The sequence below is a fragment of the Alligator mississippiensis genome, chromosome 10 (assembly GCF_030867095.1).
Source record: "Alligator mississippiensis isolate rAllMis1 chromosome 10, rAllMis1, whole genome shotgun sequence".
NCBI classification, from domain to species: domain Eukaryota; kingdom Metazoa; phylum Chordata; order Crocodylia; family Alligatoridae; genus Alligator; species Alligator mississippiensis.
Window position 1 is genome coordinate 41,670,542 of NC_081833.1, and position 14,297 is coordinate 41,684,838.

The 14,297-nt window shown below is 44.3% G+C and overlaps 1 protein-coding gene across 2 annotated transcripts in view; it reads left to right on the forward strand.

Annotated features, from left to right (window-relative positions):
* Nucleotides 1–9,266, forward strand: part of AMFR (autocrine motility factor receptor) — a 59,631-nt gene extending 50,365 nt beyond the window's left edge. The window contains exons 13-14 of one of the 2 annotated variants that reach the window (XM_006258754.4): nt 1,791–1,975; nt 7,682–9,266. In XM_006258754.4, coding sequence (XP_006258816.2) covers nt 1,791–1,975; nt 7,682–7,829 — 333 coding nt within the window. In that variant the 3' untranslated portion in view covers nt 7,830–9,266. The remainder of the gene's footprint in view (nt 1–1,790; nt 1,976–7,681) is intronic. The other variant, XM_019497304.2, reaches the window with a different exon arrangement.
* Nucleotides 9,267–14,297: the final 5,031 nt, after the last annotated feature.

Here is a 14,297-nt window from a genome sequence, read left to right on the forward strand (position 1 = left end):
GAGTGCTTCTCTCCTCCCCTCCCCCTCCCCCTCCCCCTGCCGCTCCAGGCAGGGGTAGGGCTTTTCCACCTCTTTTGCAAACGGATATTGCAGGCTAGAGCTCTGCCAACCTGAAGAGCTCTTTGCAAAAGTAGGAAATCCGTGGGTTTCTTGGCTAAAAGGGGAAATCCACGTTTTCTCTGCTAAAAATGAGAAATCTATGGCTTTTTCAGTGGGAAACGGAAAACCCGGCTCCCTGGTCATGCCACACTCTCTGGTGGAGACAAGTAGATAGAACATGGGATTGACACTTGGAAGAAAGATACAAGTTCTGTTTTCAGATCTGCCATTAGCTTGCTTAGTGACCATGAATCCAATTCCCCATCTGTAAAAATGGAGATGGTACTAGCCTCCTAGATGATACACTTTTAGATCTCTCACAGATTGTGCTATGTGGGAGGGTGGTAATTGTGACGATCGCGGTGGCAGTGCTGTTTCCCTACCCCAGGAAAGGAAAAGAGAATTCTCAGTTTGTGGCATGTTTGGGGTTGAGATCATTTGCAAGTGTCAAGCTTTGTAATGTAAAACATCCTTATTGGAAAAGTGGCTACAAAGAGCTTGGTATTGTCTGTTAATAAATTAGCTCCTCAGCTTCAGTTTAGGAATTCAGTATTTTAACCACCTTCAGCTGATATTTGTTCATTTAGCTTCATCAACTTTTTGCCTAGATAATTCAGTCAATCACAACAGAATTTCTGGCAAGTTGGCAATTTCTGGCAAGTGTATTAAGCAACAGTTTGAAACGTTGTGGAAGATGGAGCTTCCTTAATTGGATTGTATCTGTCTATTCTTCCAAGTTCAGCCCACTAAGTAGATACAGCTCACAGCAGTAAACAGAACAGAGAAGGCTTTTGATTTATCTAGCATTATAAAGTTGCATAGAGCTTTTCAATAGGCATTTGTATACAGTGCGCTGAGTGCAGAGCCATGAGTGGAACTCCTGCACCAGTGGTACAGCTCAGGTATGAGTGTGATGTGAAAGTCCCATTCTAAAGATAAGCAGGGCACAGGTGTGTAAAAACAGTGCTGTTGATGGTTGGTTTAGAATCTCTCTGACAACTCGCTAGAGTTGATTAGTAACAAAACAAGGCCTTGTTCCTCAGCTCTGTCTCAGTGGCAGTTTGCATGCATTTGGTCTGCAGGACTTAAAAAAACAAAGTTAAAGTCATGAGATCCAAACATCTGCTGAATGCTAATATTTACAGTGTGTCAGGATGGAGTGGCTACTGGGGGTATTACTCAGTTTATTAAATAATCTTCTGTGCCTTTTCCCTGGGGTTTTCTGTTTAGCTATTTTCTCTGGCTACTCTATTGCAGAGAGTGGGAGAGTCCTCTTATTATAGCAATATTTTTGCCTTGGCTTTTTAATTATCTCTAAAAATTTAATTATCTCTAGAAACCTGCAGTTCATTTTTAAATGAGAGGTTTGCATCTTTGTATTTGGAAATTGTCAGTCTCATGATTAGTGGTGTTATCTACAAGAAGTAGCATTACCTGACATTGTAGATAAGATATAGCTTCATGGAAGTCTGTCTTCAACATATTTTGACTTGTCTTTGCATATTTTGGCTGAAACTTTGAAGAGCGCAAAGAAATTTGATATTTAAGCAAGTAGTCTAATATCCCTACGTTTATTTTATAAGATGTGAAACTTTTCAGTAAGTGTAAATATTAGGCTGTAGCTTGTTCTGACATCAAGACCCTGTTAGCAGGTTCTGAGTTTCTCTTTTGCTTTCCTTTCTGTATCTTAGACTGAGAGAGTGCTGCTTGAACTTAATCCAAGGCTGGAAGAAATGGTGGAGTTCAGTGAAATGGAATTAGAGCCCAGTGAGACAGAAGATTTTGAGGCAAGAGGAAGTCGCTTCTCCAAGTCAGCTGATGAAAGACAGCGGATGTTAGTTCAGCGAAAGGAAGACCTGTTACAGCAGGCTCGAAAGTATGCTTCATCCTCGACAGTTCATATTGACTGATTAATTAGAATAACTTGTAGGGTGCTTGTTGTATAGAAAAACAGAGCCTTGAAAATAATCTTCATAGTGTCTGACAAAGTAGGTTGTAGCCTGTAAAAACTCATGTCTCTCTGAACCAGTTAATCTCAAAGGTGTCACTCTGCTTTTTACCTGATTTCAGACTAAAACAGCTAACCACCTTTGTACAGATTACAGTCACTGAGAAGTTAGGGTTTTCCAGCTTCATGTTTAGGTGCCAAGGACAGTGAAAGCAGCAGATGTTTGTGCTGCAATAGTTACAGGACAGTTTGATCACAGTAGCATTATTTAAAAAAAAAACAACAAACTTGCAAAGGAACAACCTAAACCCTGTTGCATCATAGCCTGTGCACGCCAGGGCTGTCAACCCAAGACAATTTTTTTTTTTTTTTTTTTTTTTTTACTGATAATCTGCAAACTGTACTGACAACTAATTATTTTTTACTGACATTTGTTTCTACTGATGCATGTTTTACATAATGTAAACATAGCCCTTCTAGGGTTTGGAAAAGGGGTGGTTCACATTTTAGGGTTTAAGAACAACAGCAGTTTAAAAAAAAAAAAAAGTTCCTAGGTTGGCAATCCTGTTTCACTGGATTCCTAGTAGAGGTGCACTGGTCAGACATCAGATCGGCACCAATTATGAAGAAAATGGACTGTATCGGAAATCGGCTTTTTTTGCCTGACGTGGCCTATAATTTGGTCAATAAATGCCCTGTGCATGCTTGCAGCCGCAGTGCAGTATGTAGGCAGTGAGGAGCACAGCCTGGCAGCTTGAAGAGCTGCGTCCAGCTGGTAAGTCTGTTGTGGAGGTGGGGGCAGCTCGAGCCCCTGTGGTGAGGGAGGGAGTGGGGCAGGGGCTGGGGCAGGCTCTGCTCAGCCAGGGTAGGGTGCAGGATGGAGCCATGGCTTGTCAGAGAGTGGCAGCTTGTGCTGCTGTGCACATCCTGGGAAGGTATGGGGGTCATGTGCCCCCTGGATCTGTGCGGGGGTGGGTGGACTGTTGCTGCGGGCGGGGGCCGGGGTTGCACCGAGCTCTTCCCAGTGGAGACTGGGGCAGGCCACCCTGCACAGATCCAGGGACACATGCCCCCCCCACACTCTTGCAGGGTGGGAGCTGCCCCCCCCCCCCCCGGGTGGGCACCAGGACGAGCCACAGCTCCGTCCTGCACCCTGCCCCAGCTGAGCAGAGTCTGGCCCAGCCCCACTCCCTCACTGCAGGGGCCTCGATCTGCACCCTTCCACCGCGACTCCTTCCCTCCTTCCTCCCTTTCCACCACAACAGACTTACCAGCTGGATGGCGTATTGGAAATTGGATCAGTATGAGCCAATACACCTCCTTAAAAATCGGCTATCAGTATCAGTCCCAAAAAATCTGTCAGTGCACCCCTGATTCCTAGCTTTACAGCTGTCCTACCCCAGGGATCCCCTGTATACCCCGATTCCCCTGACTGCATGCCACACTGCCGTCTTCCTAACCCCCCTTCGCTTTACTCCTCCTGGCCTTGCTCTCTCCCTGCCCCCCCAACCCTCCCTTGTCATGGCAGGGACCCTCAGAGCAAGACTTATGTCGGCCTACCTGCAGCAGGATTACAGGCAGGGACACAAGCAGAAGTACAAGCAGTACGTGGCTGATAGGGAAGGGACTATGGGCTACAAAGCCCTGAGAGAAAGCTTCCTATAGGGTGCTGCACTCCTGTTGAGACACCAGGTGCCACTACTGTGCCCTGTCCGTCCTTCAAGGCTTTTCTTTGACACGGAGTCTTCATTGTTGTTATGAAGGGCTAAATTTCTTTCTTCTCTTTCACAGACTTTGCAGACAGACATTTTTAGTTTTCCTTTTTATGATCTGTCTGTAAGTTTAATGACAGTTGGCACCTCTGGTATACACCCTCCTAACTGAGGACTTTCTCCAAGGTCCACTGTAATCATAGAAAGACTCCTGCCCACTTCAGTGGCTTTTGGATCAGGTCCTTAATAAATGAGTGAACCAGAGTATCTCTTGAGTCTGCTCCCAGTAAACCTTTATTTTTCTTCCTGGCAGACTTCAGCTTTGCCTACAATACACATACTAATAGATATAAAATTGTTAGACACAGCTGCTTTGCAAGGGTTGAGCAAGGTTTTATGGCTACTTAGGGATTGAGTGGCATAGATCAGTTATAGGCAGACAAGGTTCCTTGGGTGAATTTGATATCTTTTATTAGACCAACCCAAATAGTTGGCGAATAGTTATTAAGCAAGCTTTCGAGTTCAAAAACCCTTTGTCAGGCTAAGGAAGTTTCAGCAGTTGGTGTGTGCTCTTCCTGGATGGAATGAAAAGTAAAGAAGCCAGGGGCTGGGCTGGGGAGTCAGTTTCCAGACAGATTATAATGTATCAAAAATCCAGTGTCTATGTTTAGTCCATGATCTCTAGTATCCAGCAGGTTGATGAAGTGGAGCTCATAGGCTTGTCTCTGGGAAGTGTTGTGTAAGTTTCCCTTGAGGATCAGGACTGAGAGATTGGAGAGAGAGTGGCCCTCCTGTGAGAAATGTGCCCCCACTGGTAACTGGGTATTTCTGTCTTTGATAGATTTCCAGTGTGCGTTCATTCTGGTGTGCAGTTGTTGTTTGGTCTCTCCTACGTATTTTCCATCAGGGCATTTGGTGCATTGGATGAGATATCTTACATTTCTGGAGGTACAGCTGTAAGATCCAGGGATGCTGATGGCTCGGTTGTGGGGTGCAGTAATTGTGGGGGTGGTGGAGATGTGTTGGCAGGTTTTGCATTTCTTGTCATGGCACGGTCTGGATCCTTTTAGTGTGTTCTGGGCTTGAGGAAGCCACCTGGAAGAAGACTTCCTCAAGAACTGCACCATCAAACCCTTGCTATACTTAAGATACATCGATGACATCTTCATCATTTGGACTGAAAACCTACAATTTCTGATTTGAGTTCCATCAGAAATTCAACAATCACCATCCCTCCATCCGACTTTCTTTAGAATACTCCAGCACCAACATCTCCTTTTTAGACACAACGATCAGTATCCAGAAGGGTAAAATACAGACCACAGTATACAAGAAACCCACAGACCAACATACATATCTGCACAGAACCAGCAATCACCCAAAACACACCAAAAAAGCTGTGATATACAGCCAAGCCCTCAGATACCACCGCATTTGTACTGAAGAGAACACCCGGGATCACCACCTCACCAATCTTAGAAAGGCTTTCACCTAACAAGGACACTCGTCCAGAGAGATAGATCGCACGTTTGAAAGAGCCACCCGGATACCATGTGAAGAACTGCTGCAGTACAGAAGAAAACTCCCCACGAATTGCACACTGCTGGTTATGATGTATCACCCTTCCCTTGAACCTGTACAGAAAATCCTCAAAAAATTGCAACCCATACTAGACAGAGACCCTATTCTTAAAAAGATCTTCCCAGAGCCACCCATCCTAGCCTTCAAACAAGCACCGAACCTCGCCAACCTCATCCCAGAAGCAAACTTCCTCAAGCCCAAAACACACCAAAAGGATCCAGACCATGCCAGGACAAGAAATGCAAAACCTGCCAACACATCTGCACCACCCCCACAATTACTGCACCCCACAACCGAGCCATCAGCATCCCTGGATCTTACAGCTGTACCTCCAGAAATGTAAGATATCTCATCCAATGCACCAAATGCCCTGATGGAAAATACGTAGGAGAGACCAAACAACAACTGCGCACCAGAATGAACGCACACCGGAAATCTATCAAAGACAGAAATACCCAATTACCAGTGGGGGCACATTTCTCACAGGAGGGCCACTCTCTCTCCAATCTCTCAGTCCTGATCCTCAAGGGAAACTTACACAACACTTCCCAGAGACGAGCCTATGAGCTCCATTTCATCAACCTCCTGGATACTAGAGATCATGGACTAAACATAGACATTGAATTCTTGATACATTATAATCTGCCTGGCAACTGACTCCCCAGCCCCTGGCTTCTTTACTTTTCATTCCATCCAGGAAGAGCGCGCACCAACTACTGAAACTTCCTTAGCCTGACGAAGGGTTTTTGAACTCGAAAGCTTGCTTAATAACTATTCTCCAACTATTTGGGTTGGTCTAATAAAAGATATCAAATTCACCCAAGGAACCTTGTCTGCCTGTGTCCTTAGACCAACACGGCTACAACCTACACCCCTGTATAGATCAGTTATAGCACTTTTTACTTAAACACAAAAGGGCTACATTGTTAACTTAACATTTTACACCCCTGTGGACACAGTGACTAGTTTACACTGAATCTTTTGGCCTGGCTGTTTTTTATATATATGTTTATTGGACTGATTTGTTTTCTTTTACTAATTCTATATGTGGTTATGAACTTTGTGATACCCTGAGCACCAGTTGTTAATGAACACAAATACCCGGTGAGAGAGGGAAAGAGCACAGTACCGTACAAGAAGCTTTTTGTGTGGTTGGCTCACTTGTATTGAAAAAATATTTCTCCTTCCCTCTACCCCACTTGTACAAAGAGCCTGCAAAAAGTCTTTTGTCATTATTTGCAATTGTAGCTTTGTGTCACCAAATAGTTTTACATTATTACATTATCTTTTTTGTGCCTACAAATGCTTGTGTGCACATACTTGAATAGTCATGGATATATCTTTTCAACGATCTCTTGGAAAATTTGGTCTCAAATATACCCCTTCCCAGATGCATTTTCCTTTGAAGTTTTAAACTTCATACAGGGCACATCTACACAAGATGCTATGTTGCCGTAGCAATTAATTTTGTCACCATAGCTCATTGCTACGGTGACACATCACAGCTCATGCCTGCCAGTGCTGCTGCCGGTACTGCACAATAGCAACAAGCTGCTGTGCAGTAGCTAATTGCTACTGCGCACTAGGGTTGGAAACCTACCTGTGCGGTGTTGGGACTGTGCAGTAATGGCAGTTATTGCGTGTAGTCATTCAGTACTTGCTAAAGCCCGAACTAAGTTGGGTGCTTGTGTAGATGTGCCACAGAGAGGCAAATGATATTTCATTCTTTAGATTTATGTCAAAATTACTAGTCCCATCCTGTACTTCCAGTTTAAGGGGTTCACAACTGCTGCATTTAATACTAAATTTTAAAACACATTAGGATGTCCTGTCTGGAATTTGCTTGTGTGTGTGTGTTTATATTTTTTTTTTCTTTTTTAACATTACTAGCCCTTTACCTCTTGAGAGCAGCTTCTGTCAAAGCTTCCTTGCAAACATTAGTGAGAGAAGTTTTCCCTCATTCTCCGTGTGGGAAAATAGAGGTTAAGCGACTTGTGCAGAGTTGCACAGTTAGTTATTGTAGATATAAGAATAGAACTGAAATTTTTGAGCTCTTGCTTCTGTGCTTTAGCTACGAGAAACATCATAAAGCTTATTATGAGGTGCTGCTTAGCTATCTCAAAGTCATGCTAGATAACATAGGCTCATTCTGGCAAGTGTAGCGGGAGTTGGAGTTTGTACTACTTGTGGATCTGCAGATGTGATATTTTCCCTGTATTACTAACCTAAAATGCTCCCTTATTTTCCTGATTGAACTCTCCTGAATGAGCCAGTTAGGTACTGTTCAAAGCCAAAATGAGATGACTTGTTTTCACCCATCTTTTGCTGTTTCCTTTTGTAGGCATTTTTTAAATAAAACCTCTGACGAGGACTCCGCCTCAGAGAGGCCTTCTATGCCTGAGGGTGTTACCTCCGACCCTGTCACCCTGCGCCGCAGAACATTAGCTGCTGCAGCTGAACGGAGACTTCAGATGCAACAGAACTCCTAGCCCTCCCTGCCTCTTCCTACTTCTCGTGGGCAACGTTAAAAGAAAAAAAATATCCTGTGCTCTTACTAGCAGGACGTGTCACTTCAAAGCTCAGCTAGCTGTGCTGATGAGTGAGCTGGCTGCCTCTCTGCTGTATAAAGCATGTGGTCTTAATAGTGTTTGGACAGCTGACAAATTAACCTTTTTTGTAATCTTTTTTTTGTGATATTTATCCCCCCCGACAAGCAAATGCAGTTTCTAAACCACGGGCATGATACCTGGTGCTAGCATGAGGTGTAGGCCAACTGCATGGCAGAGGTAGGGGAAAGACTGCATATTCTAAATTAACAGCTGTTTGAGAATACTGGCATGTTTAGCTTGAGGTCATCCACAGGGAGTATTACAGGAGGGAAAAGTGTTGAGGTTCGCAATAAATTCCCTATTAGGTCAGCAGGCATCCACTGCCAAGTTACACTTTTAACTCATTCTTGATAAGAGCAGTTACTTAAGCCTGCTTGCAGCCTGGCAGAAAGAAGTGATAGCCTTAGATGCTGGAAGTCAGGAGCAGTGCAGTCTAGCATGTTGCTGGCAATTTAGTTCATAGTCTGGATTGATTAGCTACATAACTTAAATATAACCTTGGGTTGTGTAGTGAGGCATTGATCACTTGTGTTGATCCCAGTATAAGTTAGTTTTACACTTTCTGGGCTTCTTTGCACTAAGCTAACTTCTGGCTCTGCTCACTCTCCAGGGCTGCTTTATTTTTATGCATTTCATTGCTAGCAACAGAAATGGGATTGATGAGGAAAGTATGAAAAAGGGGCATGAAGCAAATAATTCAGTGTTACAGTATGCCAGTGGAACACAGTTGAAAACTGATAAGTTTGGTGACATGCAGAGAAGGGTCTGTACATGGATGGATGGATGAGACTGCACTGAAGAGACTAGAGATAGTTGTGGTGTCTTGCTTTTTATTTTTTAACCCCACATTAGATAGTAATACATCCATTAGCTTAACCAGACGTACAGAGATGAGAAAAATCAAGGCAGCTGGACCTTAGGGGATGTCACCACAGTGAACCTAACAATTTCCTTTAATTTTTTTAAAGAACTTTTGACATGAGACACATTTGGAACCTAGGTCGCATAGCTGAGTTTTACATGACAGTGTTTTAATTTTTAAATGTTTGGGGAGTGAGTTCTAGTATCATTGTCTTTCAGAAGGCACCAAGTATTATCTAGAATTACTGGTAACTTTTTTTTACTTCTGGTTTTTAGGACATTTAAGGGTGAATTGAAAATGCTTAGGTGAAGATAATTTATTTCAAGAAATCTCTTCGGAAAGCCTTACCTTGCAGTCCTATTAGTAAACTTTAAAGACTTATTTTTTGTGATTTGGTTTTGCTCAGAGCACAGATGTTTGTTTTTATTGTTTAAAAAAATAAAAAATAAACTCTTGATCAGTGTTGGATATTGTTCTGATCCTTCCTTAATGCAGCTTTCCTTGTTTCTAGAACATCACTGCTAGCAATTTCTTAGTCTTTAGAGCTGCTATAGTGCTTAAAGTGGGGCAACTCTTACTCTGCTAAAAAGAAAGGGAAAATATTTGCCAAACTCTCAAGAGATTGGCTTTGCAGTAGCTTTTGCAGGTAGAAGCCAAAGTGCTGAATCCTGTGAAAGATACAAGAATAGCCTGCTGTCTGTGGAAATAATAGAGATTGCAGCTTTAAGCTCCATGGCAACCTCAGCTCAATTAAAAATGCCAAATCGTATTTTTTAAATTTTAGGTCTTCATGAGTCTTCTCTCAAATGGGAGAGAATCCTAGCTGGACATGGCGGTAGTGTTGGGTGGAAGGAAAATTTCACTTATAAGCAGATCAAATTGCTTTTCTTCTCTGCTTCCTTAAGCCCTTGAGGAATTAGGTTTCCTTGAGCTCCTCCATTTTTGCCTTCCCCATGTGGTAGTTAGCAGCTTTTCTGAATGTGAAATCCCTCTGTAATAAGGCATCAGGGGTTTCTTTATATGTTGTAGGACTGCTTGGGACACTTATCTGATACATTGCCTATCTTCATTCCTTTGCTGCCTAGAGAAAAGATAGTCTGTCAGAACTGCTGCATCTGCTAAAGAGTGTCCTCCTCTTTCTGTACACAAGGGTACTGGGACTGTTTAAAGAGCTTGTTCCTACCTAAGAGTTTGCAGAGGAGCCACAGCACTCTGACTCCACTGGCAAGTTGCTTAGCATGGTTGGCATGCAAAAAGTCAACAGTTGTCCAAGATTCTTCTGGTCACTTACTGGTATGAGACATGGATCCTGTACTACATTCACACTGGCACAGAAAGCTCCACAAGCTTTGCTAAACACTGCTTGAACAAACTCAATCCTGCTTCAGCCTACAGAGGCCTCATAGTTGACTATAATGTGTGACACACCTGAAATGGGGGGGACAAGGACTGATTAGTCTTTCGGGAAAGATTCCCTACCTTAGGGTAAATAACTTCCTTTCTCCACCCTTCCATGTTTTTCTATGGCATAAAGAAAGTCCAAATATGTGGAGCTTTACTTTGTAACTAAAGTAGCTGTCACTCGGAACCATGAAGGCATCCAGATTTGTCGAGTGTTCTACTCATGCTTTCATCTTCACGATTCCGTGTCCACCAGGGAGCGTGGTTGCTTTATCATGCTGTCCAAAAATGGCTACTGTATCACAAAGGACTGACCACCAGCTGCTACCAAGTCCTCTTTGTTCCCATTCCTTTCAGTCATCTGTACCTCTCCCAGCCATCCACTGGATGGCAGCCTCACATTGGAACACACCAGCAAAGTGTCATTCTACGTACAAACAGCCTTTCTACTGCAGGATTGAGATGGTGTTTTTGCCAATTCTGTGCTGGCTCTGCTTCCCTGAAAGGGTGCTTATCTGTGGAGAAGTCTGTATGGATAGTTACTGCCATCACCTTGTATCTCATGGAATAAACAACAGGCATCATGAAGAGACAGCCCACTGAACAAGGCGCCCACTGAACACTGTGCGCCTTTGCCTAACCTGTATTCTCTTTCCCAGACATCCTTGTTAGGTTCAGTGGGAGGTCCCCTGTAAAGTTAAGGTAGGAGGTCCCAGCTATTTATATGCCCCACTCTACTTTGTCAATCTGACTGGAAGCATGTGGGCCTCATTGCTCTTGGCAAGTGTTCTGGCTGCTTCAGCAGGCATATACTGAGCAGAGACAGTGCCAGCCTCTTATCCCAGCTCTGCCAACGAGTAGTGAAAAGTCAGAGTGAGTGGGCAGAGCTGCCAAAGGAAAGAGGGAGAGGAAATGTGCTTTCTTGCTGCAAACCAGGTTTTGCTGGCATGGCATACAAACGCTGCCACATATAGTGTTCAATTGTCTTGGCATAACTCATAGGGTGTGCTGTGCAGTCTGAAGTATTGGGATAAACCATTCTAATGATAGGCCAGATTCTATTTTATTTTACTTTTGTGTAATTCAGCTAATTAGCACTCCTAAATATACCTGGATCTAGTGTGTGTGAGGCTATCCCTGGTATCTGAATAAAATCTGGACAGTAGGCCTCAAAGTACCATGGGTGACAGGCTGTCTATTTCAGATAGAGAAACAGTCCACTTTTTAGTTGAAATGGTCATGGAAAGTGATCAAAAATTAATATCTGTTTCTTACAATACTTGGAATGCATGTGCTAGGAATAGTTGTGAAACAAGTAGAAATCTTAGATTCCATGAAAAGAAACATCATTACAGTGTATAGTCTCCCTCCTGTAAGGATAGAAGTCGGATTCATTTATCCTCTCCTGCATTTTCTAGTGGCTCATTCAGTTAAGTTCTAAAACTGAAAGCCGTTGGGAAGCTACCAAAGCCTTTAGGAGATTGTTCCATAGGTCAGTAGATTCCACTATAAATGAACTACCTTACTTGTCAATATTCACTTCACCTATAGGTTAGCAAATAAATTAGGCACAAAGAGTAAAGGGGGGCAGCCAGTCGCATCTCTTTTGTAGGACAATGTTAATCTCAGTCATAGAGCTGTGGCTTGCTTAGTACTGAACTTTACTCACAACATTCGTTAGTTTTGGAGTGCCCAAGGTGGCCTGCAATCAGAGCAGGCTATGTCAGTCACTGATCCTGGAGTACATGTGTGAGCTTGTTTTAACTTCTCATTGGCCAAGCACAGGACAGTGCCTCTATTCTGTGCATCTCTCCTCCTTATCCAGTTGGTTTCCAGTAATAAATCCAGCTAGTATTAGCTTTTCCTCTTATACCAGGGGCAGGCAAATTATGGCCTGCGGGCTAAGTCCGGCCTGTCAGGCCATTCTATCCAGCCTGTGGGATCTGAAAAAAATTTAGAAAATTAATATTTATCTGCTCCTGGCAAATATTTTTGTGAAAGATGACAAAATACAGGGGCAGTAGGACCCAGGGGGAGCCAGCAGGAGCCAGGAACAAGGCTGGTCCAGCCCCGCCCCATCCCCAACCCCCTTCCTCCCCTCCCAACTGGAAGCCTCTGCCTGTCCTGGCTTTCACTGCTTCCCTGCCTGCCTGCTCCTGCACCACGTGGCCCCGGGCTACATCGCCTGACCATGGGAGCACAGGGCCATACTGGTAACCCAGGACCAGAAGCAGAAGTGAGGTTGTGTTTGTGAGTGTATGCAATGAGGGGGGAGGAGAGAGAGAGCAATGAGAGAGAGAATGTGTATGTGTAGTGAGGGAGGCACAGTGTGTGTGTGTGTGTGTGTGTGTGTGTGTGTGTGTGTGTGTAGTGAGGGGGAGGGAAAGAGTGTACGTGTGTGTGTGTTCCTAGGGTGAGTCATACACCCCGCCATACATGCAGACCCACACCCCCTCACATACCCCAGCCACCCTCCCCCCCTACACAGCCCCCATAAACCCCATACCCACCTGCACCCCACATATCCACAGATGCACCCACACATGCTCCCTCATCCCACCCCCACACCTATCCACCCCCACACATACCTGCACGCTCCCACACACCCACAGCCTCCCACAAACCTATACCCATCCACCCCCAATATACAAGAGTAGGATTTCATTTTAAGCTATTGTGTGATCACCTCTGTGTACACTATACAAACACATGTAAATCAGGACAAAATATTTTTTGAAACTAAATTAATGAATGTTGTAGATGTTTGATTTTTAGAATATAATCTGGGATCTTTTTGGTTCTGAGATGGCAAAACCCCTTGCTGAAAGGAGTACTTCCAGGGGCAAGGGGAAGGACTTCTGGTGGCAAAGGTCAGGGGTTAGGAAATGGGACTTCTGGTCCCGAGATGGTGACCAGGGGGCGGGGCTACCCATGCAGCCCTCGACAGCTTGTCAAAACTTGGTAAGTAGCCCTCCACCTGAAATAATTGCCCACCTCTGCTCTACATCTTAGAGTTACCATCTCCAAGAGGAAGTTAGGGCATAGGCATGAGAACCAATGATAGTTTTGAGAAAGACTGCATCAGGGGTTGGATCTCTCCACTGCAGCCCTGCTGGTCTTTATTAACTGCAAGGGAACCAGATTGAGCCTTGGACTCCAGGCTGCGCGCTAGGGTTGTGCGAAACAGCACCGTTTTGTCTCAACTTCCATTTCAACGGGACAGTGTTTTGTTTCGAGTTTCGTTTAGTTTTGAAAGTACTGTTCCATTTCGTCTCGTCACAACTGTTTCAACACTGTTTCGATGTTTTGCCCATAGGCTATAATGGGGAACCACGAAACTGACTATAACTTTGTGAGTTCTTGCCTGATTTGGATGGAACTTGCAGAGAGGGTAGCTCCTTCTGAGGCCATGAAGCCTGCCAAGTTTCAAGGATGTAGATTCAGGGGTTTCTGGGAAACTGAACCTCAAATTCTTGAAAGCAGAACTTGTGTCGTGTGTGTGTTAAGGCACAGCAGGGTGATAACTGCAAGGATGGTAGCCCCTGCTGAGCCCACAAAGCCTGCAAGCTTTCAAGGAGAGAAGTGCGGGGGTTTCTGGGAAACTGCCCCTCAGGCTGCTGACAAGCAAAACTCATGACATGGGTGACAGAAAGCAGGGCAGTTCAAACAGTGCTGCCTTTTATGCTGTTTTTCCATCCCTGCCCCAAAGCACTGGGATTGTAAGGGACCTCAGGGAAGGACCACAGTCACTGGCCAGCTACACAGTCAATATGAGAGCACTCCTTCCCCCCTCTTCCCCCTCCCTCTCCTTACTTTGTTTCCCTGCAGGCAAGCCCTGCTTGAGTTTTGAAACTTGAAACGTTTTGGAACTTTCAAAATGTTTTGACTGCCCTTATTTCATTTCGAGGCTGTTTTAAAGCCCTTCATTTCATTTCGATTTCACTGTTTCGAGCTTGAAACGAGTCGAAACAGTGTCGAAATGAAACAGCCAGGGAAATTTCACACAGCCTTACTGTGCACATCTTTAAGCTGGCCCAAGTTCAGCAGCTCGTTGCCTGGAAAGGGGGATTCTGCAAAGTGATCCT